At 38.7% G+C, this 25,980-nt stretch overlaps 5 protein-coding genes across 17 annotated transcripts; 2 read left to right on the top strand and 3 right to left on the bottom strand.

Annotated features, from left to right (window-relative positions):
- Positions 1 to 6: 6 nt before the first annotated feature.
- LOC140795606 (uncharacterized) lies at positions 7 to 5,754 on the bottom strand. 3 transcript variants are annotated; one of them, XM_073148281.1, is made up of 12 exons: positions 5,632 to 5,754; positions 5,440 to 5,538; positions 5,222 to 5,306; positions 4,342 to 4,411; positions 3,608 to 3,668; positions 3,478 to 3,531; positions 2,985 to 3,141; positions 2,800 to 2,896; positions 2,044 to 2,153; positions 1,111 to 1,217; positions 457 to 567; positions 7 to 376 (listed from the first exon to the last, which is right to left on the bottom strand). In XM_073148281.1, exons 1-12 carry the CDS (start codon positions 5,716 to 5,718, stop codon positions 260 to 262), a joined length of 1,155 nt encoding a protein of 384 aa, XP_073004382.1. In that variant the 5' UTR covers positions 5,719 to 5,754; the 3' UTR covers positions 7 to 259. The 3 variants fall into 3 exon arrangements, with proteins under 3 accessions (XP_073004382.1, XP_073004384.1, XP_073004383.1); XM_073148283.1 differs by lacking the exon at positions 3,478 to 3,531 and having other exon boundaries at positions 2,985 to 3,131; positions 3,598 to 3,668; XM_073148282.1 differs by lacking the exon at positions 3,478 to 3,531.
- Positions 5,755 to 6,066: 312 nt separating this feature from the next.
- Positions 6,067 to 9,782, top strand: LOC140794691 (protein PLASTID MOVEMENT IMPAIRED 2-like). 3 transcript variants are annotated; one of them, XM_073146822.1, is made up of 4 exons: positions 6,067 to 6,626; positions 6,752 to 6,811; positions 7,730 to 7,942; positions 8,042 to 9,782. In XM_073146822.1, the coding sequence occupies exons 3-4, from the start codon at positions 7,796 to 7,798 to the stop codon at positions 9,707 to 9,709; spliced, it is 1,815 nt and encodes a 604-aa protein (XP_073002923.1). In that variant the 5' UTR covers positions 6,067 to 6,626; positions 6,752 to 6,811; positions 7,730 to 7,795; the 3' UTR covers positions 9,710 to 9,782. The 3 variants fall into 3 exon arrangements, with proteins under 3 accessions (XP_073002923.1, XP_073002924.1, XP_073002922.1); XM_073146823.1 differs by having other exon boundaries at positions 6,752 to 6,814; XM_073146821.1 differs by having other exon boundaries at positions 6,752 to 7,942.
- A 450-nt stretch (positions 9,783 to 10,232) lies between these two features.
- Positions 10,233 to 14,410, top strand: LOC140795483 (uncharacterized). Of its 5 annotated transcripts, none has more exons than XM_073148056.1 (10): positions 10,243 to 10,671; positions 10,767 to 10,844; positions 11,641 to 11,983; positions 12,089 to 12,315; positions 12,489 to 12,591; positions 12,759 to 12,859; positions 12,942 to 13,116; positions 13,545 to 13,715; positions 13,797 to 13,897; positions 13,988 to 14,410. In XM_073148056.1, exons 1-10 carry the CDS (start codon positions 10,315 to 10,317, stop codon positions 14,051 to 14,053), a joined length of 1,722 nt encoding a protein of 573 aa, XP_073004157.1. In that variant the 5' UTR covers positions 10,243 to 10,314; the 3' UTR covers positions 14,054 to 14,410. The 5 variants fall into 5 exon arrangements, with proteins under 5 accessions (XP_073004155.1, XP_073004157.1, XP_073004156.1 ...); XM_073148055.1 differs by having other exon boundaries at positions 12,077 to 12,315; XM_073148058.1 differs by having other exon boundaries at positions 10,244 to 10,671; positions 11,641 to 11,776.
- Positions 14,411 to 15,230: 820 nt separating this feature from the next.
- On the bottom strand, positions 15,231 to 18,784 carry LOC140794860 (uncharacterized). The gene is made up of 5 exons (XM_073147120.1): positions 18,144 to 18,784; positions 17,829 to 17,990; positions 15,960 to 16,055; positions 15,721 to 15,870; positions 15,231 to 15,632 (listed from the first exon to the last, which is right to left on the bottom strand). Exons 1-5 carry the CDS (start codon positions 18,591 to 18,593, stop codon positions 15,501 to 15,503), a joined length of 990 nt encoding a protein of 329 aa, XP_073003221.1. The 5' UTR covers positions 18,594 to 18,784; the 3' UTR covers positions 15,231 to 15,500.
- A 2,380-nt stretch (positions 18,785 to 21,164) lies between these two features.
- LOC140794858 (uncharacterized) lies at positions 21,165 to 25,609 on the bottom strand. Of its 5 annotated transcripts, none has more exons than XM_073147116.1 (6): positions 25,450 to 25,609; positions 24,506 to 25,357; positions 23,624 to 23,732; positions 22,736 to 22,871; positions 21,474 to 21,611; positions 21,165 to 21,404 (listed from the first exon to the last, which is right to left on the bottom strand). In XM_073147116.1, the coding sequence occupies exons 1-5, from the start codon at positions 25,515 to 25,517 to the stop codon at positions 21,493 to 21,495; spliced, it is 1,284 nt and encodes a 427-aa protein (XP_073003217.1). In that variant the 5' UTR covers positions 25,518 to 25,609; the 3' UTR covers positions 21,165 to 21,404; positions 21,474 to 21,492. The 5 variants fall into 5 exon arrangements, with proteins under 5 accessions (XP_073003217.1, XP_073003220.1, XP_073003216.1 ...); XM_073147119.1 differs by having other exon boundaries at positions 25,446 to 25,566; XM_073147115.1 differs by having other exon boundaries at positions 21,165 to 21,611.
- Positions 25,610 to 25,980: the final 371 nt, after the last annotated feature.

Genomic DNA, 25,980 nt, shown 5'->3' with positions numbered 1-25,980 from the left:
ATGCTATACAGAAGCTTTGCTGAAATCTCATTTCAAGAATGGGGAAAAAAAAAAAAAAAAAAGGTTGGCTGAATTCTCAGAATTATAAGATACAGGTTGTTGCAATATCACTGCTCCATTCTGGTAGATGTCTATCCAAATCCCCAGTTCTGAGCTACTCAATAGCAGTGTCATAAGAATAATAGAGGACCTCAAGAATAGTGATATCCCATAAAATGTTATTACATCTTGTTAGAATAGAATTCAATTACTAAATACGTCAAAGTCCTCTGCTTTTCCTTATCTCAGTTGATGATATATCCACGCGGAACCTGTCCTCTGGTATGGAGATAAACATGTCTTTCAATTCTTCTGGAATATCAAAATCTTCCAGAACCTGTAAGTCGCAAAACTAAATATCAGGATTGAAGAGTTAAAATAAATAAATAAATTCTAATGCTTCATGACATATTGTACCTTAAAGACACCATCGACCTTTCGGCCACCCACAAGGAATGTGCAACCTGTTCGTTTGCTTTCAAGAAGTATGTCCAGCATTCTACCATAATCTCCACCATAGTATTTAGGCTACAGGAAATGAACTTTCTTAAGTAGGAAAGACCTTTATAAGCCATTATACATCTCCAATGGAAAAGTTCTTTTATCTGAGATGAGACTGTGAGGCTTTGCCTCAGATGAAGAATATTGTTTGTATCTGAGATCTTTAGACAGAATATGACAGCATTAGCAGCTTATGGATTTGCTCTCTCAAGATTATAAAAATCCATTCACGTGATGCTTAAAGACAGGATTTACTCATCGGTCTCAAAACGTACAAAGGAAAATGTTTTAGACTGCTCTTCTAGCACCTTTAATGTGTAAGATTCTGTGGGTGAGAACTATCAGGGAGAGTACAATGCTTCCTTACTAAGATGACAAATTCTAACTCCCAAGTCCTAATGATAGAGGTTATGTCACCATGTTACATTCAAACTAATTGATCAAGTTACATTCAAACTGCAAACTGATAAGGAACAAGCAAACAGATATAAATAATAAATGGGCTACTTAAATGAGCAAGCTGAATATGTGGCCTACTAACAGTCTACCCATAAAGTAGTTGCTTCTTACATTGATAAGTCTTGCAGCAGTGTCTGCACCAATCACAAATGCACTACCAGGTAAAAGTTCCGCTTTTCTATAAAAGTAAGGCTGGTTCGATATAATAACAGTCTTACCTGGATAAAAAATGAAGAGAATATCATAGGACCATTTAACAACAATAATAACAGAAGAAATGTGTAGAAAAACTTCCGATGGTCAAAATCATTTTAAGATACAACAAAGAACAATGCCTTAGTCCTTTAAATGCTTGATACAGGAATTAAGCTGCCTAAAATCCACAAAGTAGCAGAATCCTAAATTAGGTATCTTTCAGATTATAAATCATCTTCTGCAAAATAGCATGTTAATATTTATTGCAAGTCAGATATTCCTGATGTAACAGAAAATGGAAGATATAAGTCTCCTTCAATTTAACTTGCCACCACATTATTGTATCTGAGCAGTATCAGTCCATATCTGAAACATTAGTTCCATTCCAGAAAACTGAAAACTACAAATACTATTAGAGATCCGCAAAGTACCTGATGAGTAGCATACCCGATATGGACACAAGTACAGTACGGAAGTAAATGTACTTCCTAGCTTCTAGTACTCATGGAAATTTCTAATTTTAAGATAATAGAATAGAAGATTAAATGATCCAGCAGAACACTAGATACTCGTGGAGTATGTTCTGCAGTAGTACATGGCTTAAAACAAATTACAATCCAGATCCTAGGGGAAGTACCAGAAGATATGAATTTTGTTTACTTAAATACAATGAATTAGCATTGAACGAGAAGAGATAAAACATCATCATCTGAAGGCATTCGGACAAAGATTAACAGGACAAATTATGGCCAAGGTGTAGAAAATATAGATATGAACATCTGAAAGAACTGAGACAGTGGTAAATAGATGTAACATTGTAAGCCATTCATATCTAGGAGTAGTACAGACCTGCCTTCCTAAACTGTTGGACTCGACTTTTTATTTCCGCCACTGTTAATGGGGGTTTGTCTGCATTGATTGCTGACATCTCGAAGCAAGGAAGCCCGTCATCACAAATGCTGTAGACAAGTGAAGAATAAACACCTAAAAGTAATCACTCATGAATGACATAAAAAAAGGCATGCAATTCCTTCAGAGAGTGTTTCTATTATTGCAATCATTCTTCAATGAACTACGTCATCGGATTAATATTTTTATGACAATGAAACATTTCAGGTGACACTGCAATTAGAAAATAATCTAAAAGATCACATCTCAATACATATGGTGCTCTAGTATGTCTTGTGTAAGTCTACAAATGATCACTTATATTAATTGAGTAATGATTATCAAAGAACCTGCTTATATCCGAAAAGTAAGGATAAAAGTAAGGTGACTTGATTAAGTGATAAATGGAACATATACATTAGAATGGATGACAGATTGATGGAATATTACCATGCAAGATTTAGCTAGTACTGTTATGTGCTACATGTCATGCTCTGCTAAAGTGAAATAAATGGAAATCAGCATTATGCATGATCTTTGATTTAGTCTCTTAATAAAAGTAACTCATTAAGAACAGTTTCAAAGAAGAGCCGTTCCCACACATAGTGGATTGCTACTACCATGAAAATATTATCGTAACTTAATGTGATCATGGATCTAACAATTAAAATTGGAAAAAAAGAGTAAATAGTAGCAATGTTTCATAGAGTTGCACACCTTGATGCAATTTCTAACAACCTGAGGTGACCATCATGCAAGGGGTTGAATGAACCAGACAATATAATCTTCCTCTCTGAATTTACTGTGTGCATATCTACAAGACCAAAAAAGCGTATGATCATGAAAATATCATACGCGAATTACATGATGGACAGCACATATCTCGTAGGTTTCTGTAGTACCACTAGAAAAATTATATATTTTCATGCACAGTTGTCCATCAATAACTTGTTGCAACTCTTGATCCTCATCAAATTGCTTTTCACATTCATGTGGGCTTTCAGAGTCATGCAGTTCCGACTTAAAGGTTGCAGAGACTTTACAAGCATCTGCAATTGCCTTGGGAAAGGGCAGAACATAAGATCCCAATAGAAAAGTAGCAAACAAATAAACATTCTGCAATTTGATTGATAACTGTGATACTGGAAGTTCATGCTTCCGTGGGATTAAATAGAAAAGCAAAATGGTGCATAATGAGTGTAAGAAAAAATGTTTGGACTTGTTTTGCTAAAGAAATTCCAATGGTAAATAGCTGGATTCAAGGCTTTGTTGTTGTATTGGTGATAATGCTAGTGTGCTGGTGGCGATTCACTGTAGTGCGTAGGAACCAAAGGATATCGCACATTGTGATATACACTTGAACAAAGAATGAAAATGCATTTACTTACATCATACCTTAAGTAAGATATGGCTAGAAACCTTGTCTTCTTCTTCTCTAGTTCGTAATCCCTAGATAAAAGATTTCAAATAACTGAATTCTCAATCTACGTAAGTGAATCCCAGAGAACAGCATACCAATAACTACCTTCAGCAGAGTAACATTCGAGGTCCTAACGCAATCATACGTTCGTGTTGATAAGTAGAACCTAAATGGAAGCCACAAATAATTGTTAGCTAGCTAAATGGATAAGATCCAACTCAAAAAGCCTAAACATCCACAAGAAAACAAGGAAATCATGCATGGTGATACATTTTTCTGTAGAAATAAAAGCAAAAGAGGACAGCAGGCTATGGTGGCAGGAAAAGGATAGGTAACAAACATAAAGTAGATATTAAGCAGCTGTAACATATTGCATAAGTTATTATCGCAAGTAGGATTATTGACTTGTTAGCCTACCCATGTCGAGCTATGTATACCTATGGAACACCTTCAAACCATCTGTGGCTGTATTCAGTTAAAAAAGAATTTATTGTACTCTATATGGACGTGTGGCAGCTACCCTAATCTATTCATCGAGTGGTGTAATCTTCACTATTTTAATCGATTACATCCAATTTCATAGGCATTACTCATTTGCTAAACTCAAATGTTAAATTAACTTACTCCTGGTGCTTCTCTATTGAGGATGTATTTTCACCAAGTAAAATAATTAGTATTATTGTCGACTCCATATCTTAATGAATCAAGCAATAATTTTCATAGTAGCGATTGTAAGAAAGTATAAACTCGAACTCGACTAATTAGTCAATTAACATAGTCATATTATTAGAAACAACTTATTAGAGAAAAAAACTATTGAAAAGTGAGACTAAGAGTACCTATGGTCACCATGTTTTGGATGTGCGCTAGCTAATGACCCAGTAAATCCAACACCCATAACTCGCATACCTATTGAAAGAAAAGTTCTGATTTAGTTATATTGTAAACACAGATATAATATTGCACTAGAAGGAAAAAGGAGGGAAAAACCTTGCAAAGAAAATAGACATCCAACATAATATGTGGATTATGACCAATCCTTTATTATCAGCAAAGCACATTAGATTCTTGTGTAGAACCAAAATAGTGGATATTCATTTGAACTTATTTCCCTGATGCTGTGATAGGAAGATGAGAAGCACATAGCTTTGATCCCTCTAGTGCCCCACTAATAATTGTGTGATAAGAAGAGAGCGGAACTTGAATATTTTGTTCAGTGAACAAAGCTCAGTTATAAAATATACTTTGTTCCTTACCTAATCTCAATATGTAATCTAAAACTTGTTGGATCAGGGTTTATAGAAGAGACTAAAGACTTTCACCAATTTCCTCTAACATCCAAAACTACTAAAAGAATATAATATCATTTTCATTTGACTGTAGCCCCTGAAATAATGGAGCTACACAGAATATGCATGCCTGTGAAACTCAACGCCACAACCACCTTTTGGAACATCACATGAAGGAATCTTTGTTTATATACTTGCCCTTCAGGATTAATTAATCACTATAAAAATTATGCCATAGCAATAATTATAAATAAAAGTAAGCTAAATGTCATTGATCATGAAAACAGGACTTCGCATTCCATGACCATCACTTTAAACATCCACGTAACAAGTGAACATATATCAAAATTGCATTCTACGACAAACATAAATCGTAAAGAGGACATCATAGGAAACATGATTTCATCAGATTTGGACTACTACTGCAAACCTGGTCTAGAAAGCTTCAAAGCACGATTATATGCCACTAAAGCCATTTCCTCTGCGATTTGCTGGCTAGCAAATTGAGTCGGAATCTGAAGGCCAGAGATGTATACAAATGAGTTCCGAATAAAATTAAGAATCCGTAATCACTTGGAGAGTGTATTAACCGAATATTAAAGAATAAATATGTTATATAGGGGGGGGTGGGGGTTAGAAGAGGATTACCTTGCCGAGCAATTGGGCCATAGAGATCCTGGAGTAAGGGACGACGACCTCGAGAATCGTGTTGGAAGCTCCTGGGACGGACATCAACCATCCAAGGGCCTGAAAGTATTCGATTCGAATTCCGCTTATTGACTCGTGACTCGAGACGAGAGGAAGAAATTTCCAACAGGAAGGAGAGAGAGAATTGGGAACCTGAGAAGCTCCACCGGAGAGGAAGATAACAGCCTGCGTGCGGCTGGAATGGATGGCTTCAACCATCGCGCGAATCCAACCCTCCATCGTATCCTAACCTTCTTCGATTTTCTCAACCCAAATATATATATATATATATATATATATATATATATATATATATATATATATATATATATATATATGTATGTATGTATGTATGTATGTATGTATGTATGTATGTATGTATGTATATGTATGTATGTATGTATGAATGTATGAATGTATGTATGTATGAATGTATGTATGTATTCTAAATATATAACTCATTTATTTTCCAGTAAAACTTTTCCAAAATAATAAATAATAATAATACGCTGCTGTTTTTTTTATCATCTTTCAAACTATATTTAGGTGCAATGAGTTTATAAATCAAATACACATAGATCTGAGATCTATTTGTATTTAGGCGGCAAATTCGATTTCCATTGATTCGAATGAATTCCTCGAAAAATGATCCTAAGTTTTCAAACGCAAGTCACGAAATTCTCTCTCAGCCTCTGCCTTGCAAACTCTCCTCCGAATCCGAAAGAGGAGGCTTCTACTGTGTCGATCAATCAAAGCATCCAATCGAAAACAACCAATCTCTAACCAAAACTCGAGCCCACCTTTGCTATTCGCCACTCCGGTCCACTAACTTTTGCGCCTCCAACGAGATGGGCCACGAAGCTTCTTCTCCTCCTCCTCCGGCCTCCATTGGGGCTCGGCGCCATCGAGATCGATGTCGGAGAAGGAGGAGTACCCCCCGCCGGCCGAGAGGCTGCGTGATCTTCGGAAGTGGGCACACCGGCTGACGGCGCTTCGGGCGAGGCGGAAGGGGAGGAGGACAAAGCAACAGAGAAGACAAAGGGGGCAACAAGCGCACAGCACGCACGTGCTCGCCACGCACTCCGACGCCGCCTGGCCGCATCCTGGAGGCTGATGACTTGGATCCGCAGGCGTCGGCGGCGAATGAGGTAGCTGGCTCCGGCGTCGGAGAGATCGCCGGGTTCCCATCGTCTCCTCCTCTCCTCCGCGTCGGGGTTTCTTCGAAATGTTTTCGTTTTCGTTTTTTTCACTTTTGGTTTTGTTCTGGTTTTAGGTGTGGCGTCGCTGATTGGTTGACAGGTTTGCTGTTTGCAACGGATCATCTACATACGAGGTTGTAAGTTTTCTATACGATCTATTACTATACGTGTCACAATCCCTTCTATTAGCAAAAAACCGTCTGAGCTGGGAAAAAAAGAATCTCCATCCGCACTTACTATTCTTTTTCTCCAAGTTTCCCAATTTAGGATCAGTCTTTCTTGTGAAGTAATGGCTGGATGAAAATTTAAGATGAATATAATCTTAAGAATCTTACACATTTATTATATGGTTTGGTTTGGTATCTTTAAAATTGATTGTTGATATTGTCTTGTGTTTGCGCGCGTGCATGTGTGTAATAGTAAGAAATTATCACATATTAGTTACTATAAATGCTATATAAGAAGGGTTCATTTGTATTTAAAATTTATTTTTAGTATATGACTCGAATTTGTCGCAATCTAGATCCAAAATGATCAAATTCTTGATGGACCAGCGATCGTTCTCTCTACATTATATATTTTGATTTTGATAATATATTTTATATTTAACAGTCTCTCTTTTTAACTACTATAACCTTAAGCCGTTAGAAAACAATGTTTTTTTTTTATATTTAACAATCTGAAATAATTGTTAACTGACTGTTTTTTGAGGTAAAGAAAATGCTCAGCGTTTATTCTTCTCAACATGAAAAGGGCCCATCTCTTAAATAGAAGACCTGCTAGAATACAAGCAACAAGGTGGAACTGAACTTGAACTCTTTAAGCCAATTGCCAACTATCCGACATTTAAAGAAAATTTCTGAGCTGGATACTTTGATAGATACTAGGAGATTAAAACGAAATCAGGATAATTGTATGGCGACGGTTCCTTTGGATGTTTGCCATGTAGATAGCCTTGGAGTTTATCTCATGATAATTACTGAAGTACTGAATGAAGCCTCTATTTTTATTTATTTTTTCCTTCACAGCTCTTGTTCTTCCTACTTGTGCAGTTTCATTTCTCAAATGAGCACTGGAGTTGTCATAAATAGGATGCAGTTAAAGATTACTTCTCTCTGATGTGCTTGGACTGGGTATCATTGATTCAAATGGACAACACAAAGTCTGAGAGCACAGATGGATTTGAAGCTGCCATTAGCCTCTCTTGTGACAGAATTGAAGGAAGAGAATCAAAGATGCACAAGTCCCAGATTTCAATACTTGAGGTACTAGCTTTAAATTGTATACTGCCATATATCATGTGATTTAGTGCTGGTTCAGTGAACCAAGTTCAGTTACTGAGGCAACTTATATGTGCTCAATAGGATTTACCTTCAAAAACTGGCAAACTCCATCTCGCAAAAATGGACATTAGCAGGCTACATGAGGCTAAGACTTCAGCAGAGAAGGAGAAAGCTCATGCCGAGCCTGAATTGTTCAGAGTCAGGAGCACGGCTAGAGAACTTGCACGCAAAATTGAGGAGGCCAATGCCAAAGCAATGACTCAGAGATCACAGCTTCAGTCGATTCACAGATCTGGGACACGCAAAAAGGAGTTTGCTGAAGTGATGCTGGAATTGGATAATGTGAAGAAAGAGCTGAGCAGACTGAAGCATGATATAACATCTGCTTTAGAAGCGAAAGCTCAAGCTGAGAAGGAAATCGAAGCTTCTACTTCAAAAACGCAGTATCATTCGCTGTTGGTGGATGAGCTGAAGAAGGAGATAGAGGAAGCCAACGAAGAGCATGTCCTAGTGGAGCTTGCCCGTATTGAAGCTGGAAAGGAATGGCGAGAAGTAGAAGCTCAGCGAGAGGCGGCGGCAGGTCAATTTGCCAAGAACATGGATGCTGCAAAAAAGAGAATAGAGGAACTTCGTAGAGAAATCAATCGAGCCAAGGCACTTGAGACAAAGCTCGCAACGACTAATTCAGATGTGACTGTTCTACAAAATGAAATGGAGTTGACCAGAACAATGCAGACTAATAGTAGAATGAAAAAAGGGAGGTTAGAATTGCAATCAGCGAAGCACGAATTGGCTTCCATTAAGGAAGAAGGATTTCAACTCATGTCTTCAATGGACCAAATACGAGAGGATAAGATGCATCTGTCTGAAGAAGCCAATCGATTGAAGAGACTAGAAAAGAAAGCTGATTCAAATGTTCAGTACCTCAGTGCAGAGCTTCTGAGTGCCAAGTCTAGATTGGAGTCTGCTTCAGTGGCTGATGAGAGGGCTAAATTGATAATTTCGAGTCTATTGGCAGCATTACAACAACTGCGAGCAGAAACTGATGCAGCAAAGAGAGAGAAGGAGCTAGTTGACGAAGAGACTAGATGTACTAGAGAAGAAATCAAGAAGACCGACATCGAGATCAGCTCATTAGATGCCAGACTGCAAGCTGCAGCTCAACTATTAAAGCTAGTTAAAGCATCAGAAGCCGCTGCATTGAAGAAGTTAAAGGACGTTGCAGATAGGACCATGAAGGCTAGAGCTGATTCAATTTATCGCAGGTTTGCATTATCTATTTCGAAATGCGAATATGACTACTTATTCAGGAGTGCAGTGGCAGTTCAAGTTGTTGCAGACAAGAAGGTGGCAGCAGCTCAGCTGTGGATTGAAGCATTGAAGGCCGCGGAGAAGGAGATTGTGTTGAGGACTGAGTTTGCCGAGTCGGAGATAAAAGGATTCAGAGCCATGGAGGAGCAAAAGCTTTGTGAGATGGAGAAGTCATTGTTTGCAAAGAAGGCAATGGAGGAAGAGATATCTAAGTGCAAGGGAGAGACTTCTGCTCTGCAACTTGCAGCAGTGCCTGCAATAAAATCTTTAAGGAAGAAGGGAATTCCAACAGCATCAGGAAGGACAAACATGAGTAATGTATCAGCATCATCTGGTAATCGAAATACTCGTTTCAGATCATTTACTATTAAGAGAAGGAAGGTAGTGCCAAATTTAGTCAAGCTTATCAGGGATAGGAGATCTGGGAAGAAGATTTGAGTTGTAGTTATGTTCAATAGCAACTAGCAAGGTCCTCTTGCCTCGTGGTAATAAAATTGGGCAACTTTATAAACATAGGCCTACAAGAAGAAACTTTATCAGGTGAAGAAATGGTTCTTCTTTGCTTTCTCTTCAGTGAGCATGACGGAAGTCTTCTACTTAGAACAACCAACATCCTAAGTAAAGAATGGCATCAGCTGTGCCAATTTGGGACAGGTTAGGTTTCAAAAATAAATTGCACACTTTCATTGACTTAGTTAACACCCAATTCTGCATCTAAATTCCAACCTAATTGCCAGTCAGGATCTGGTTGGCAGTTGGGTCCATCGCCTAATCATCAATTGACTCTCTTAACTATTGATATGTATCACTTTTAACCCCTTAAAAGAGTAGATACATTCTAAACTAATTAAATGTATTGTTAAGTTTTTTTCGCCAATATTTAATTTACAAATTATAAGTTTTAATAAATAAGCTTAAAACGTGGCCAAATACCAAAAGCAATCAAAGAAATAGAAGTGGAAAAACGTGGCCAAATACCATACAAGTAACAGGTAATAGTTGTAACGTGGAACAGCGAAAGAAAATAAACCAGACATCTCTCGATGCTTCTCCATCTCTCCCACACCGATTTCCGCGCCGCCCTTGCGGCCACCGCCGCCGCCTACCACCACTCCTCCACTCCTCCATGCAGCGGCGCCGCCTCGTCCCGCCGTGTGGATTGTGACCCCCTTGCCGCCGGTGGACGCCGGAGGCGAGGAAGACCATTCGCCGCGTACCCCCTCGTCTTGCCCCGCGCTGATTCCTCCTTCACGCGGCCGCTATCCGCATCGCCGGGCGCGGCCTCCGTAATGAAAGAGGAGAACAAGCCCGCGTTATGCACCGCCGACGAGCTCCACTACGCGCCGGTGCCGGGCACCGAGTGGAGGCTCGCGCTCTGGCGCTACACCCCGTCACCGGAGGTGGCAATTGTTTGTTTCAGAATTGCACTTCTGGTGTTTTATGTTTTTCCTCTTCGGGATCTTGCGTTTGATTTGGATTTTTGATGGATTGGTAGGCGCCGAAGAGGAATCATCCCTTGGTGCTTTTATCGGGGGTTGGGACGAACGCAATCGGGTTTGATCTCTCTCCGGGGGTGAGTTCTCTTTTGTTGGATATCTCTGACTAAGATCTTGTTTCCGCTACTAAAATTTAGTGGTTATTAGTGTTTACTTCTAGGTTGATTCCATATTGTGTGATCCTAAATGATGGATTAAAGTAATAAATAAAACGTTTATTTTGATTTATTGCCATTTGCATCATCTGTTTGTTTTTTCTGATATCTGTTGCTAGAAATGATGCTATATATATGATGTGTTCTAAAAATTGTGAAGGGTCGGATTGTTATGTTTTGTGCAGATGGAAGTTCCTTTGACAGTGCAGAAAGCTTGCATTCGTGGATCACAAGGGTTACTCGGTGCACGGAACATAGAAAACAAGCAAAGTTATGTTGGATAAAGAGAATTTATCTTCTCGCTCTCAATGATGTAGTTAATGAGATTAGATTTGAAAGATCATTTGTTTTTCTTTCATCTGCATGAAAAGCTATAGTTGTATTTTGACTATTTTCTGTTCTGCTTCACAAATATGGTCATCGGCATCCATTGTTGGAAGGAACTTCATAAAATAACTGCATGAGAAAACATGAAAATTTGAGAAACCGAAAGAAAACAGCTATACTTATGAAACCAAAGAAAATTATTAATATGAAGTGCTAGTGGTGAGGATTTTAGGTGCCAGTGGGACGATTTCTTATGCTTCTTTAATTTGTATCATCCAAGCTATATGTGCATGCTTCTCCTTAGTGGTGCATGTCTGGTTGTAGGTCTCTTTTTATTGACATCACAAAGATAACTTTGTCTATATTTCTGATGCATATCACTTGCCTTCAGGCTTCATTTGCTCGCCATATGTCTATGCAAGGGTTCGACACATGGATTGTTGAAGTGCGGGGAGCAGGCTTGAGCAAACGTGAATCTGAATTGAAGATGCTGAAGCAGTCCAACAAGTCTGCTGGGTCTGACTCAGGTGCTGTTGATGCTAAGGATAACACGAAAATTGTTGTATGTGTAGATAAACAGTCAACTATGATAGCTGGTCAAATGCAAAATTCTGATGTCTCCATAGTAAGTGAAAGTAAGACAGATGTAACTTGGGATGAACCACAGTTAGTAACAAAGTTAACAGACACTTTCATGCGTTTAGCTGAAACACTATCAGGCTATCTAAATGAAGGTCAATTAAGAATTATTTCAGCTAATTTTTTTGATAGACTTTCAAAACTTCTGGAAGATGCACAGTTAACAGAAGGACTAAATGAGATTGCAGAAAAAGTCTCAGGTCTTCTAGAAGCCAGGAAAAATTCTGCCATTTCTGATCAAATTAGAGACCTAAGTCAGCGTCTCGTGAAGATTATTGAAGAAGGTCAAAGATCTGTCTCGCCTCAACTGTTTGACTTGCAGGACCGTTTTTCAGCAACTGTAGAAGATTTCCAGAAACAGCTTGATCTAATTGTCTCATATGATTGGGATTTCGATCACTACCTGGAGGAGGACATACCTGCTGCGGTGAGGTGACATGTCCTCTTGTTTCAAAAAAGTCCAGTCATGGGGTATCTGAGATCTTGTCTCACATAGCCAACTGTTTCCGACTTTCTTCACATCTCTTTTCTTAATAATCTTTTTTCTGGTCATATTACATTCATTTTAGCATTCCGTTATACTTGTTTTTCTGTTTGTAGATGGATTATATAAGGCTTCAAAGCAAGACAAGTGATGGAAAATTGCTTGCAATTGGTCACTCGATGGGGGGAATCTTACTGTATGCGATGTTGTCGAAGTGTGGTAGGGTTCTTCAGCTTTTCATGAGTTTGGTTATTCCACTTGGACAGTCCATGTTCAGAGTTTTTCTTACACACTCTGTACCAATGTTTATAACCCTCATGGCATTTTGGTGTCACTTAAGTCGGCTAATGTTTAATCATAATATTTGTTTGATCGCCCATTTTAAGGTCATGAAGGGGTCAACTCTGGATTGGCAGCGGTTGTTACTTTGGCATCATCTGTTGACTATACAACATCCAATTCCTCACTAAAGTTGCTACTGCCTCTTGTAAGTCGAAGACTTGGCAACTTGTTGGCAAATATCTTTTAACATAATTAAGAAGTTAATATTAATTGAATTTGCTTTTCAGGCTGATCCTGCACAGGTTCTTAATGTTCCTGTTGTTCCATTGGGAGCATTATTAGCAGCTGCTCATCCTTTATCAACTCGTCCACCGTATGTTTTGTCGTGGCTTAATCCTCAAATTTCAGCACAGGACATGATGCACCCTGAATTGTATTCGAAGCTTGTTTTGAATAATTTCTGTAAGTGCAAACTTGTTTTACCTTATTTCTTCATTCTACATTATATGTAATGAGATAATTAACCAAAATCTTTTCCATCAAGTCCATTTCAGTTCTTTCTGATTGACATTGCAAGCTACAGATGATGTATTCATGGAGAAAGCTACTAAAAATAGTTTATGCATGAATTTAATATTTTCTCATATTCCTATTAATTGCATATGATCAACGACTGCTAGCATTTACACTGATGATGTCTATGTTCCTGAAGACACAAATTGCCATGTCACTGTGTCAGTGAGCATGGTCAGGAGATTATGAATTTTTCCTTTAGCTGTAGTTTCCCATTTGCAAATTTGTGTACACCTTTTCTTTTCTTTTACCATGGTATCCATGGTATTGTTTTGTGAATTTTCTGTCCTTGATGGTTAATATATCATAATGTACAGGCACAGTACCTGCAAAGGTTCTCCTGCAGCTCACAACTGCTTTCCGTGAAGGGGGTTTGCGTAACAGGATTGGTACCTTCTCTTACAATGATCATCTACATAAAAATAGTGTCCCTGTTCTGTCACTGGCTGGAGATCAGGACCTGATTTGCCCTCCAGAAGCTGTTTTTGGTAAATTTGAGGGACTCGTATAGTTGACATGTTCAGTTTCCCTTGACTGACCTTGGTGATCTGTTGCCTTTGCATCTGCAGAAACTGTGAAACTTCTTCCTCAGCATTTGGTCACTTACAAAGTTTTTGGAAAATCTGCTGGCCCGCATTATGCACATTACGACTTGGTTGGTGGGCGGCTGGTATGATGTTAAGCTTTGTCATCTTAAATCAAGAGTTTATATCATATTGGAACATGTCATGCATTGGGTCCTTCTGATCTTGTTATGCAGGCAGTGGATGAAGTCTACCCATGTATTATAGAGTTTCTTTCTCGCCATGATGAATCGTCCAATTGAAGACTTAAAATTTGTCGCAAGCATCACAACATGTTCATTTAATTAAATCAAAGCTTGTCAGGCACTACACTATAGTGAACAGATTTAGGTTTACCTATTCAACAGCCGAAAAAGGCCAGTAGACGTTCTCCACCTTTTGTTCCATACTGCTTCCTTGATGAGATGATCTGCTGCAAAACATAAACTAGCAAGGATGCAATTTCAAATACATTATTTACAGAAAGTGAAATATCTTGGTTGTCCTGGAAATTGTTTGGGGACTCTTGTAAATCAAAGTGTAGATGACCTGTTGTATCATTTTGACCATCTAACGTTGTAAATTTGTTACCTTTATAAGATGTGAAGATTCCAGAATAATACCTCGATGATGTGATCAGAACAGATAGTGCTGTACGAAAGGGCTCTTTTAACATCTAGATACGAAGATCATAGTTTCATGTCTCATAAATCATGCTCGAAGATGAATTTGCATATATTAACGGTACATGGTTGGTGTTGGTCTGGTGATAAAAATAAGACTGGTGACTGGCCAAGATGATACTTGATTTTCATGAACAGTATGGTTGAGCGATGTTCTTCCTAAGCAGGGGTTGGTAGGTCTCATCGTTTGTGTAATCTCACTATGAGCAGCTTGCTTCACCGTTGTCAGTTTGGTTGAAGGTTGATGTCCACTGAGATTTCTTCGTGGGCACTATTTGTATTTTATTGCTGGAACTGGAAGAGAATGATCCCAATAAAATTGGATTGAATCATAATTTCCATCTATTAAATTGATGTAGGGACCCTGATCGTTTCTTGATAGTAGATTTGGCAAGAGGTGGAACTCTAATTGTCCGATTGGATGTAATATTGATCTTAATATTAATATGGCGAAATTGAAGAGACTGGTATGTTAATATGTTACGATCGTTCCAGTCAGTTTTTACATAGTGTAATGGGTAAATCTTACATTTGTATTCTTCAGGGTGTAATGTGGTACTAAATCATAATGGAGGTAACCCTAAAAAAGAACTAGGGCACAACAGATTAAAGACATGAATAATCCCTCACAATGAAAAAGTCCAAAACGAAAGAACGCAACTGAACCAAGCTTTCACATCCTAAGAGTAAGAAATTAACTCAATCAAACTAGCCATGCTTTTCTTAACAAATTCCATAGCCACCACTGCCAACTTCATGAGGAAAATATAGTAAGGAATATATAAAAGGGTTTGTTCCAACAAACACCAAAATACATGACTTTCCACTCATCTAAGAGTTGAATGTATGAGACATTTATGTTTGCCCCCAACCTGACTAAAGCACACTTTGAAAAGTCGATTGTATCAGCAAACAAAATAACAACAAGAAAGAATGGATGTGGTGATTATCTTGGAGAAAAGAACTGTACAGAGACAAGGACAGAGAACTGAGCTTAGTTTCTGCCAACAACTATAGCCAGTCCGCACTAAGCTTTAGGAACAGCAGTCTTGCAGACTGGGCAAGCGTTCTTCTGAGAAAGCCACTGTTTTATGCAATATACGTGAAAGCTATGGCCACATTCCAGCCTTCCCATTTCATCATTTGCTTCATATTCTTCCTGCACCACAAGATAAAAGGCACTCAACCTCCGCAATTATTGAACACAACATCAAAAAAGTAACAAGTAGATAGTATCAAGGATGTACTTGGCAAATGCTACATTTCCGTTCCAATTCAGTCGAAATCATTGAAGCATCAAAAACCGTGTGTTTAACTTTCCTGAGACTGCGTATAATCTCATCCTCTCTCAACCCAGTGCTGACATAACCAATCTTATCTCCTAGCTCAAGCAATTCCTGTAACATGGAAGACGAGAATCTGATATCCTGCTTACTATACAATGACCGAGACAAATGAAATAAGAGAAATCTAAGAAGACAATCACCTCATATGTCATATTATCAACATCAAGGCGCCAATCCTGATATCTATCATACATATCCATACCTCCCAACAACACTCTAGTCTGGAACATCATGATCTGCAAATTTGGCATATGGTTAGCATAGATCCTGAAGGATCCTTTGATCCAACATAAGTTGCCTGAAAAGCATGTATAACATACTATTTTCACTAAAGCAATAGCCGTAAGTTTATGTGTGAATGCATGTAGAGAGGTGCGCTACTATTTCCTAATATTTTCAATGACATTAGATGTGTGCATGTCTGTGTTGCACATGCATAGTCTGTTTTTTTCCTCATTCAAAAAATATTCACAATTCTTGTATCAGCCAACCTGCATGCTCATCTAAACTTCACCCCCTAGTAGTCTCCTCTCCTCTCCTCTCCTTACTTTATAGGCTTTGAGCATAAGAGCTCCCATACTGACAACATTTTTCCCTATCGAAATCAAAGCGAAGTTATTTAGACTAAATACTATCCACATTGAATCTTACTGCTCATTTGACATAAGCTCCCCTTAAAACTCATTCACAAGTGCACAGTTGATACATCATAAGGCTGGGATATCGAAAAGGTTCCCCCAAGCATTTGTAGAGTAGAGGTTAACAGGAAGATTGTTAAACAGACAGAACTTGATATTTTGAGTGAGTGTGGTGTTTTCATCCAAAATTCAGCACATTGTGTATGCCACCTGGAAGTATCAGCATTGTAGCTTGCAGCAGAAGTGGGTTCCATATAACAGTAGATATGTTAAGGAACTCTCTACTGAATGGCATACATATAGTTATTTTTTATACAACTCAAGCTCCCCACTTATATCATGTAATAATCTTAGGTTACTTTCAATTTTCCTCAACAGTATGGGCAGAAAAAGGTAACATGTGATCTGACCCACAAAGCATAATACAGAGCTAACCATGGAACTAAGTCATAGTACTTCTCTGCCGAATCAAAGAGCAACAGTACTCCCAAAGTCTGTTTGGCCATTCCCTTTGATCCTTTTGGCTCCTTTTCAGTCTTTACTTATATCATACAAAGAGGATAATGGTACAGAATGCATGCTTGTTCCAAGTTTTCTCTGACCCAATAAGAAGTATTTCCATTTTGCAATAAAAATAAACTAGTTCACTTGGACCTCTTAACGATTAAAAAGTCAAATTTATTCTTATCTGCATAAGCAGTTAAATTCGGATCCACAATGTTAGTGAAACAAATTTATTAATCTAATACAGAAAACATCACTAACCTACAGCTAGGAGCCAAGTCCTTAGTTTAATCCTTATGATTGCCTTTGCCTCACTGGTATGGCAAAGCTGGGCCTAAATTGTTGACGGATGGGGTAACCTTTGATCAGGGGAAAAAAGATTGCACGTTGTTGAGTAAGGGAAGATCAAAAACATATACTTTATGCTACCTATACCTAAAGGTTCTTTACAAGTTCATCTGTAGGTTAGCTTACCAAGATTTCTAAATTACGATCATTCTTTTCTCCTCCTTTGATTTTAATAATATAAAAGAGTTGAGAAATAAAGATACCAATTACCAACCAGATGGAGGACTAATAAAGACTGTAGAGGAACTCTTCCTCAGATACCAGAAACCATGTCCAATGATGAGTCAGTGGTCCTATAGATAATTATTTGCTACTACTCTTCTGTACAAAGTCAACAAATCAAAATATATATATACAGTTGGACGAATCAAGCAAACAGAATCAATGTTAACCTATAAACCCAACAAACAAGAACAAATTGTACATACTTCAATAACCGTGACTAAATAAACATGCGATTATCTCCAAGTACCAAACCATTTTCCTAATTATAATGGATGAGAACATCTAACCGATTACCTCTTCAAGCCCTCCCGGTGAACGATGATAACCTCGCATATGACGAAGGCGCCCTGACGGAAGAAACTCAGATCCAAAGAAAGGCGCATCAAGATCTGAAGGCGAATCCATGAAGGATGATATCTGTTCTTGCATGGTGACCCTTCTAGAAACGCAAGCCCTCTGAAAAAGAAAAGAATCTTTTTTATCAACCAAATTGAGAGGAAAAAAATGAAATTAGATGCAGAAAAACCCATCAATCTAAATCCCCAAAGAAAACTAAATCCAGGAAAACCAAAAAGATCAAAACTTTGAAAAGAAGCAGATCTAGGAAACCTCTCTATGAATCCTCTCGGCCTCGTTCCTCCCTCTCCCCAACGTGTGATGGTGGGAGACGACGCAATCCACCGACGCGTCCGCGGCGAATGGAATCCCAGGGGCACACCACACATCGCCGACATCAACGCCCCCACCACTACTCCGCCTCTCCTTCCTCTTCTCTTTCCCCCTCCGCCGCCGCGGTCGCTTACCCTGCCAGTCGGCTGAAGACCGAACTGCGGCGGCCGCTCCACCGGGGGCGTAGGCTTGGGACGCCGCCGCCGAGGCACAGCCGAACCCGCGGAGCGCGGCGGAGGCGAAGCCCTTCTTCTTCTCCGCCGACGATGACGAAGCCGGAGGCGGGGAGGAAGGGGGAGGCGAGATGAGGGGGTTCCTCTCGAGCGTCTTCGAGGAAGGTCCAAGGAGGAACCGCCGAAGGCCACGGCGGTCCGGCGGTGGCGAGGCCATGGCTAGGGTTCCGAGAGAGAGAGAGAGAGAGAAGAATAATTTTAGTGAGAAGTTTTTGTTGGGATGTGGAGGAAGTATAGAAGGAGAAGAGAGGATGAGGAAGCTAAAGCTTTTTGTTGTCTAGCAATAGCATCAAGTAGATGGTAGATTCATCAACGAGTCGACGACAATGTACCATGAAATGTGCACCAGTAGTTGCCAACTATTGCGGGTTACATAATTTTCATTTTTAACCCAAGTAAAAATAAGTAATCATAGCAACGGGATTTGTTAAAAGGAGCCTCAAAATTATAATATATTAGACTTTAAGGTCAAATGGTCAAAAAAGGGCGTGCGAATGTGAGGATGGACTGTCCACTGTCCGTCCCACTTGCTTTTATTTTTCAGCACGTGATATTGTTTTATTTTAAATTTCTACTTCTCTCTCTCTCTATTTACTGATCATATTATATATATATATATATATATATATATATGTACATATATTGCAGGGTGGATGGAAGGTTGGGGAAGTTCTAATTGATTTGACCTCTTACAGTAGAGCTACATTTTAAAGAATATATTATATATAAGCTTCACGGCTACCAAGGGACCAATTGGGCATTCTAGCGTTAGGTGCGTGGTGCTTTTCTAGCAGAGAATTTGCAAGAACCGAGTTCCATTGCCTGTTACAAAAAAAAAAAAAAAATATATATATATATATATATATATCTCATTATTGGTCATGACTTGCCAAAATGGTATTTATTTACCATCCAAAGTCAAAACTAAGAAGTTGTGCTAAGAAAGAGATAATCCAACCAATATATTTTCGATGCACCAACAAACTGTACCTGATAAGATCTCACTGCCATCTATCCAACCATATTGTAGGAAGCTCCCCAAAAGTGTCTTAATCTAAAAGTGACTTTCGGGTCTTCTACGGATCCTAATCTTTTGCTCCTTGTCAAGCCGCACATTTCCAAACCCTCATAATATCCCTCTTAATTATATAAATTATCTATCACTCGTTTTCTATACAAATCCTCTCCCCCCAAATTTAATTCTATATGCACGTGTATATATATATATATTACTAGCATTATATGTTATGCTTAGTATAACTGCTCATTCGATATCCTAAGGACTGGTTCAAATAAATGCGGTACAGCTTGGTGGTGGAAATGAATCAAATTTTTGCGTCCAAATTAAGTTAGAGGGCACACTACTACAATTATAATTTTGGAGCTTTAGTTAGATCTGTAGGCATTTATAGGTGCTTTCATGGCACTATTAAAGAAAGTGTCTTGTTGGAGTCAAGCTAGACACGTAGCATGAGGGGTTGGGTCCCACCACCACTTGGAACTAGGAGCAATTGATGTGCAGTGCAGTTTACAATAATTTTGTGAAGAAAGATGGTGATTCCTGAGTGAATACACCACCGTTCTCTGATCTAAATACAACCTCCTATTGGCAATTGGCAATTGGCAATTGGCAATTGGCAATTGGCAAATGGCAAGAGGGCAAGGTCCTAAAAAGAAGCAATTTTAACATAAAGAAAGTTCATTTCTTGAAAAAGTGGAAAAATTAAACAGGCAAAAGGAGCAAAAGTCATTCAGTTTAAAATAAAGAGAAGTTCCAACTCTGAAAAGCTCAGGGCTCCAAGTCTTTGGACTATCTTTTACTTTTTTGTCTTGCGTGGAGGTTGTTGTGTCTGTCTTGCTTTTGACAAACTAATGAACAGCCCAAATAGCAGTCTTACATAGACTGGTCGGTTGCCGCTCCCGCCAAGCAAAGAGGAGGAAAAAGAAAATTCTAAATCTCCAACTAGGAGGAGCTAAGAACAATTGATACATAATAATTTTAACAAAAGAGAAAAAAGGAAATCGTCTACCTATAGAGTTCCGATGAAAACGTGTCATAGTAATTAAATTTTTTTTAAAAAAAAAAAAACTCATCAAATATCACTATGCTATCGTGGTCACTCATGGTACCCGTGAGTTGGCAATAAGTGCTGCAGCCTGCAGGTAGGTGGACAAGTACGGGTTGAGCTCTAATTCTAGCTATTTGATTTTTTTTTTTAATTTTTTTTTTCGACTGCAAGTGGAGTGGTGGTGGAGTCCAACACTAGCATGACAACTAGTCCAGTTCTAAAATTTAGAATCAGATCCAATCATTGGTTTAAATAAATAGGACTCATTTCAGACTATTTCTTCTCCATATCTTTCAATCAGTTATCTAGGAAAGATATAGGACCATCCATCGTGAAGCAAGGAATACAAAAGATTCTTGTGGAATTGTATCATATGCAACCTGTTGTTGTTACATCACCATCTCCAAAGACTTATTTGTGTGCATATAAGCAGAGCGTTGATGATTTTTCCAATACTTACGAGAGGAGATGCGACAGCATGAGATCGAATTTTCAGAAATGTAAGGCGGCAGCATCTGATACTTTGATAGAGAAGTTGTTATTCATACTCAAATGGATTCGTCGGGATATATACTGCACAGGACCAAATAATTCTTTCATTTTCCTCTTGTTTCTACTTCACAATTTCAAAAAGGAAAGAACAAATTCAATAGATTCCATGACAGAAGTATTGTCCTTGATAAATATAAAGAATATGAAAATGTGATACAATTAAGCTTAGAAAAGCCTTTTCTCACTACAACAAGGAGAAAAATAAGCTCACACATGCATATGTCACTGGACACTGGGATTGGTCCCAAAGCTTTCAATACTCGGTTGGAATTAGGATCATAACATGAATTTTATCCTTCCCGCAATTTACATGACTCCTTCCATATATCTTTGCATAATACTGAAATCTGACAAAATGGTACTCCTAGATGGGAAAACGATGAAAGAGAAAATAAGGCTATCACAAAGAAGCAAACCTTTTCTCGTACAGAAACATCACTTCGAAGAGGACAAGGTGATGAGAGAAATAATGCATTGAGCAATATCAGCAGCAGCATTAGGGCGTGCCGCTCTCAATGCCTTCTCCGACATCTCCGCCATCAGGCTTTCATCGCCTGTATACTCCAGATTAACATTATTGAGTACCCATAAGGTATGACAAAATTAGCCAGTAGGTCAAATAGAACAGCTATATGAAGATAACCTCATTTGTCATAAATGTTGCCCAACAAATAATGTAGTTAGTTATACATTAACAATATCAGGAAAAATGATTCATTATCTAAATATTCAAAGTTTAATTAATTTGACAAGTGTATCAATTCATGCATGTATTTGAGAAAAAATGAGGCTCGCCATCAGATTGGCAGCGGACACAACATAACTAGATTGTATAAATGAAATCATTAAATATAATTTCTGTGACTGACTAGATATGAGATTAAATGTTCACAAAGTAATCCTTCAGCTGATGAAATTCATTTTTCACTCTGTAACGAAACCTACTGTTGTTACTTGCAAACACATTCTTCAATCATTTCATTTCAAGCATCCGATCAATCGATAGTAACCAAGTTCCTTTTTTCGGAACACCAGTAAACATTGATCAGCATTATTTGCAGCTTCATACTATTCTTTCATAAAGTTCTCTCCAATATCCTTCTTTTATGAAGAAATCTGGTAGACTGCTTCTAGACTTCATCAACATTCCACAGGCTATCTCCCAGTATAATAATACTGTAATTAATTTCACTTGTTCCAAAGACTGACAATTTGAAGATAGTCCTGAAGAAGCAACATGTAGTGCTTTCCCAATACCAGTCCAAAGTGTTTGCAAAGGGAATCAGCTTTTTTGCGTCAGAGCATGTGCTTATTATATAACATAATTTTTTGTTTACTTTATGGAATAGCTTGCAGTCTGCAAGCAGAGATATGGCTTCTTCCTTCTGCTTCTTTGAATCTCACATCAACTTACAGGCACGTAGCTCTATTAGTTCATTGATATTATAAAACCTATATTATAGAAGAATTATAAGTTATCTTGTTAAATATAGGAAACTTGAATCATGTCGTAGTTCTAGAGAGATAATGTAAAACCGCTTACAACTCAAGTTTCTAAGAATCTCTACAAATAGGTCTGTGAGCTACTTTATACTTCTGATATTCTGAAGACCAAATTTGAACTAAAGAGATCTGAAATCTGAATAAGATTCTAAAACCAGACAAAGGGCCAACTTACCTAAAATTTCATCAATTGCAGCTACAAGACTACTTGAATCAAGTTCATCTTCTGTTAAGACCCTCGATCCTGCTATATCCGCCATAATGTAAGCATTTTTCGTTTGATGATCATCGGCAGAATCAGGTTGCGGTATCTAAAATAATAAAATATGCTAAGTGAAAGATGCAAAGAGCATAAAAAAGAACTTGCTTGAAAATGTAACGTTAGCAAAGATAATACAAAATAAAAGAAACTTGAATTTGTCACAGTAACCTAACAAAAGTTTCTTGTCTTGGGGATGAAGAAAAATATAGTTGTAAGATGGTTATTTACTGATACTTGTCAATGATTCAGTAAGCATCTAGAACAAGTTCACTTCTATAATGCTCAACAAGAAATTCTTGCACCGAATTAATAGGATTGGAAAAATAGAAATATTAGCAAAGAAACTTTCAAAATAAACAGCACTAGTACGTACGCATAATTCGCTAAAATTGTTAAGAGTAGCTAACATGACAATGAGTTTTGGCTATCGAATCTATACTATATACAATCAGACATTGTCAGATAGCACAGAGCTATAAGATTTTGTATCACATTTAATGCTCCTACCACATCTATGTACTTAGAAAAGTTGTTATTTATTTACACTTACAATTTCTTCACAATGTATTTCAGCACAATATGCTGAGACAAAAAGATATTAGTAATAATTAGAAGCACTGTATAAGTGTCACCACATTTTTGTAATTAGTAATCAACACCGCCTACCTGACGCAACAAAATGTAGCAACCTATCATACATATCAGCAAAATAAATATGAACAACAGTTGCTATCATTTTGATTATATATATGGCAGTAAAATCTACGTACTTTTAGTATATTGTCAAAAAGAATATAATACCAGAACTGATGGTTTTCCAGTGGTCAATATCTCAGTACAAGTCATTGCGCCAGCTCGAGTAACTACGACATCAGCGGCAGCATAAGCCATGTCCATAGCATCCAAGAACCTTCACAAATTAAGAACAATTTCTAGTTGGTAAACATAAGAAAATGGAATAGATAATGGAAGTGGATAAGTAAATCTTTGTTAGCCTTGATTTTATATCTATCACCTTAATAGAAAACTGATGAATGCGTACAAGAAGAAGATTAGAGAAATTAATAGTAGTACGTGATGATAAAACAAAATGGTGCTACTTTGCCTCTGCAGTATGACACATAGCAGATCTCAAACTCAAAAACTTATGATCATCTATATTAAATGTACATCAGAGTTCATCAACAAAAAGATTAAGCATGAGACAAATGAAAATATTGGTCCACCAAAATTGGTACACTAATTCATGCAACTTTCAAATTGGCACTGATGACAAGAACAATTCAAACACTTTAGCCAAACTAGGCACTTGGAAAACCCTCTAGCAAGTTCAAGAATCATTAGCTTTTTTAGATTACAGGTAGTACTGATGTAGAATTGGTACTTGAAGTTATGCATCATAATTTCAAATGAGGAACTATTTGCATATCTAAATCTTTGATCTTAGAAATTCTTGATTCCTGAGGATAGTAAAAAGTTATTACCATGTCGCAAGCATAAGAAAAGTACTAGTAGTTGTGGTTATCTCAAACTCAATTAACTGAATAGTTAGCGTATAACCTTTAAGAGCTTTAAAGAAAATTTAAAATTCATCAAAGTCAATAAGTAGGATGATCTGAGAGCAGAGTTACAAGGGATAAGTATAGGAAGCAATGCATATGAAGTTCGAAAGGACCAACTCACGGGGTGAGTAGCAATCGTCGGTTGTTCTTGACGAGGCTCTCCATCTCGGGGTACCCGTCTGCGCCTGTCTGCCATATAACATACCTATCTTTATGCTCCAGTAGCATCTCATAATACATATTAAGCACCGCAATGTTGATCGCGCTCGCGCCGACCGTACCCCCGAGCACGAGCACGATGTGCGCCTTATCCCCAATCTTGGGGAAGAAATGAGATCTCGCCACCGCCTTCGACGTGTACCTCCGCAGCGAAAGCCTGATAGGATTCCCGTACACCAAGCACTTGGGCTTGGGGAAGTATTTGACGCACCCATTGAAGGCGAGGAAGATCTTTTCGGCAAACGGGGCTAGAGAACGGTTTGTGAGCCCCGGGAAGCTGTTCTGCTCCTGGATCACGATCTTGATCCCAGCGATGAAGGCGGCGGCGCAGACGGGGAAGGCAACGTACCCGCCGGTGCCGACGACGACGTCGGGGCGGAAGCGGCGGAGGATGGCGAAGCTGACCGCGATCGACCGGAGGAGGAAGAAGGGGAGGAGGAGGTTAGCGGGGGAGAGCAGCACGGGGCGGTAGAGGCGGATGCGAGGGACGGGGGAGAAGGTGTACCCAGCGGCGGGTACAGCAGAGGCCTCCATCCCGCTCTCCGACCCGAGGAAGAGGAGTTCCGCGCCAGGGGCGGCGTTGCGGATCTCGTCAGCGATCGCGATCGCAGGGTAAATATGGCCGCCGGTGCCGCCGCCGGCGAGGGCGATACGGGGGTTGGGAGGAGCGTGCTTAATCCTGCCGAGATCGCTGTCGCCATCGACGGCGAGGCAGCAGTAGAGTTGGAGACGGCGGCGGTAGTGGTGATCGGACCTGAGCGAGGTGGTGTAGTAGAAGTTGGTGGAGGTAAAGAATAGTTATAGAGAGAGCGTAGAGGAAGTTTTAGAGAGAGGGGTGATACCTGCCTTAACGGAGTTCTTGATACTGCGAGAGGGAAGAGAGACAAGGAAAGCGAAGAAGAGAGAGGAGCCATAGCACTCTAGTGTTCTCACTCCATACTCCAAACAGGGCACTAGTATATATATATATATATATGTGTGTGTGTGTGTATATGTATACGGATCATATAATAAGTCAGGTTTGTGAAATAAACGTGTATGTTAGTAAAACGGAAACAGCCAAATAAGTTAGGTAGGCATTCTAGGGAAAGGAATCCTTTATATAATATATATATATATCCTCCTTCATGTTCCCAATATAAAATTGAAATACACGAGATCATGATCTACATGAAAAAGAAGAATAGTTACTTCATTCATATTGCATCTTCATATATATATATATATATATAAACGAGTAGCCTTTTCTAGTTCTCTTCAAGTCGTTTGGTAGGGCTGGTGGCACGACTTCCTCCATCTCCACGAGATGAAGATGAGGGACCAGAAGAAGACCTTCGGGTAATTTTAGGACGTGGAGGTTTTACGATCTCGCCTTCC

Source organism: Typha latifolia, chromosome 9 (genome assembly GCF_019914945.1).
Source record: "Typha latifolia isolate L0001 chromosome 9, TyphaL0001v2, whole genome shotgun sequence".
NCBI classification, from domain to species: Eukaryota; Viridiplantae; Streptophyta; class Magnoliopsida; order Poales; family Typhaceae; genus Typha; species Typha latifolia.
Note: the sequence above shows the minus strand (reverse complement) of the source record. Positions and strands in the feature narration are given on the sequence as shown.

Bases quoted from the DNA above. Each gene is read 5' to 3' on its own strand.
- LOC140795606 (XM_073148281.1), bottom strand. From the start codon at position 5,718: ATGGAGGGTTGGATTCGCGCGATGGTTGAAGCCATCCATTCCAGCCGC. The intron at 5,307-5,439 runs GTAATCCTCTTC...TCTGGCCTTCAG, and splicing joins TGGCCCAATTGCTCGGCAAG to ATTCCGACTCAATTTGCTAG. The intron at 3,142-3,477 runs GTATGATGTAAG...CCCTTTCCCAAG, and splicing joins CTAGCCATATCTTACTTAAG to GCAATTGCAGATGCTTGTAA.
- LOC140794691 (XM_073146822.1), top strand. From the start codon at position 7,796: ATGTGCTTGGACTGGGTATCATTGATTCAAATGGACAACACAAAGTCT. The intron at 7,943-8,041 runs GTACTAGCTTTA...TGTGCTCAATAG, and splicing joins CCCAGATTTCAATACTTGAG to GATTTACCTTCAAAAACTGG.
- LOC140795483 (XM_073148054.1), top strand. From the start codon at position 10,315: ATGCTTCTCCATCTCTCCCACACCGATTTCCGCGCCGCCCTTGCGGCC. The intron at 12,316-12,488 runs GTGAGGTGACAT...TTCTGTTTGTAG, and splicing joins AGGAGGACATACCTGCTGCG to ATGGATTATATAAGGCTTCA. The intron at 13,716-13,796 runs GTAAATTTGAGG...TTGCATCTGCAG, and splicing joins CCCTCCAGAAGCTGTTTTTG to AAACTGTGAAACTTCTTCCT.
- LOC140794860 (XM_073147120.1), bottom strand. From the start codon at position 18,593: ATGGCCTCGCCACCGCCGGACCGCCGTGGCCTTCGGCGGTTCCTCCTT. The intron at 17,991-18,143 runs GTTTCCTAGATC...TTTCTTTTTCAG, and splicing joins CCGAGAGGATTCATAGAGAG to AGGGCTTGCGTTTCTAGAAG. The intron at 15,871-15,959 runs GTGATTGTCTTC...TCCATGTTACAG, and splicing joins TTGATAATATGACATATGAG to GAATTGCTTGAGCTAGGAGA.
- LOC140794858 (XM_073147115.1), bottom strand. From the start codon at position 25,517: ATGGCTCCTCTCTCTTCTTCGCTTTCCTTGTCTCTCTTCCCTCTCGCA. The intron at 25,358-25,449 runs GCAGGTATCACC...CACCTCGCTCAG, and splicing joins GTATCAAGAACTCCGTTAAG to GTCCGATCACCACTACCGCC. The intron at 22,872-23,623 runs GTATTATATTCT...TTATTATTTTAG, and splicing joins CTGGAAAACCATCAGTTCTG to ATACCGCAACCTGATTCTGC.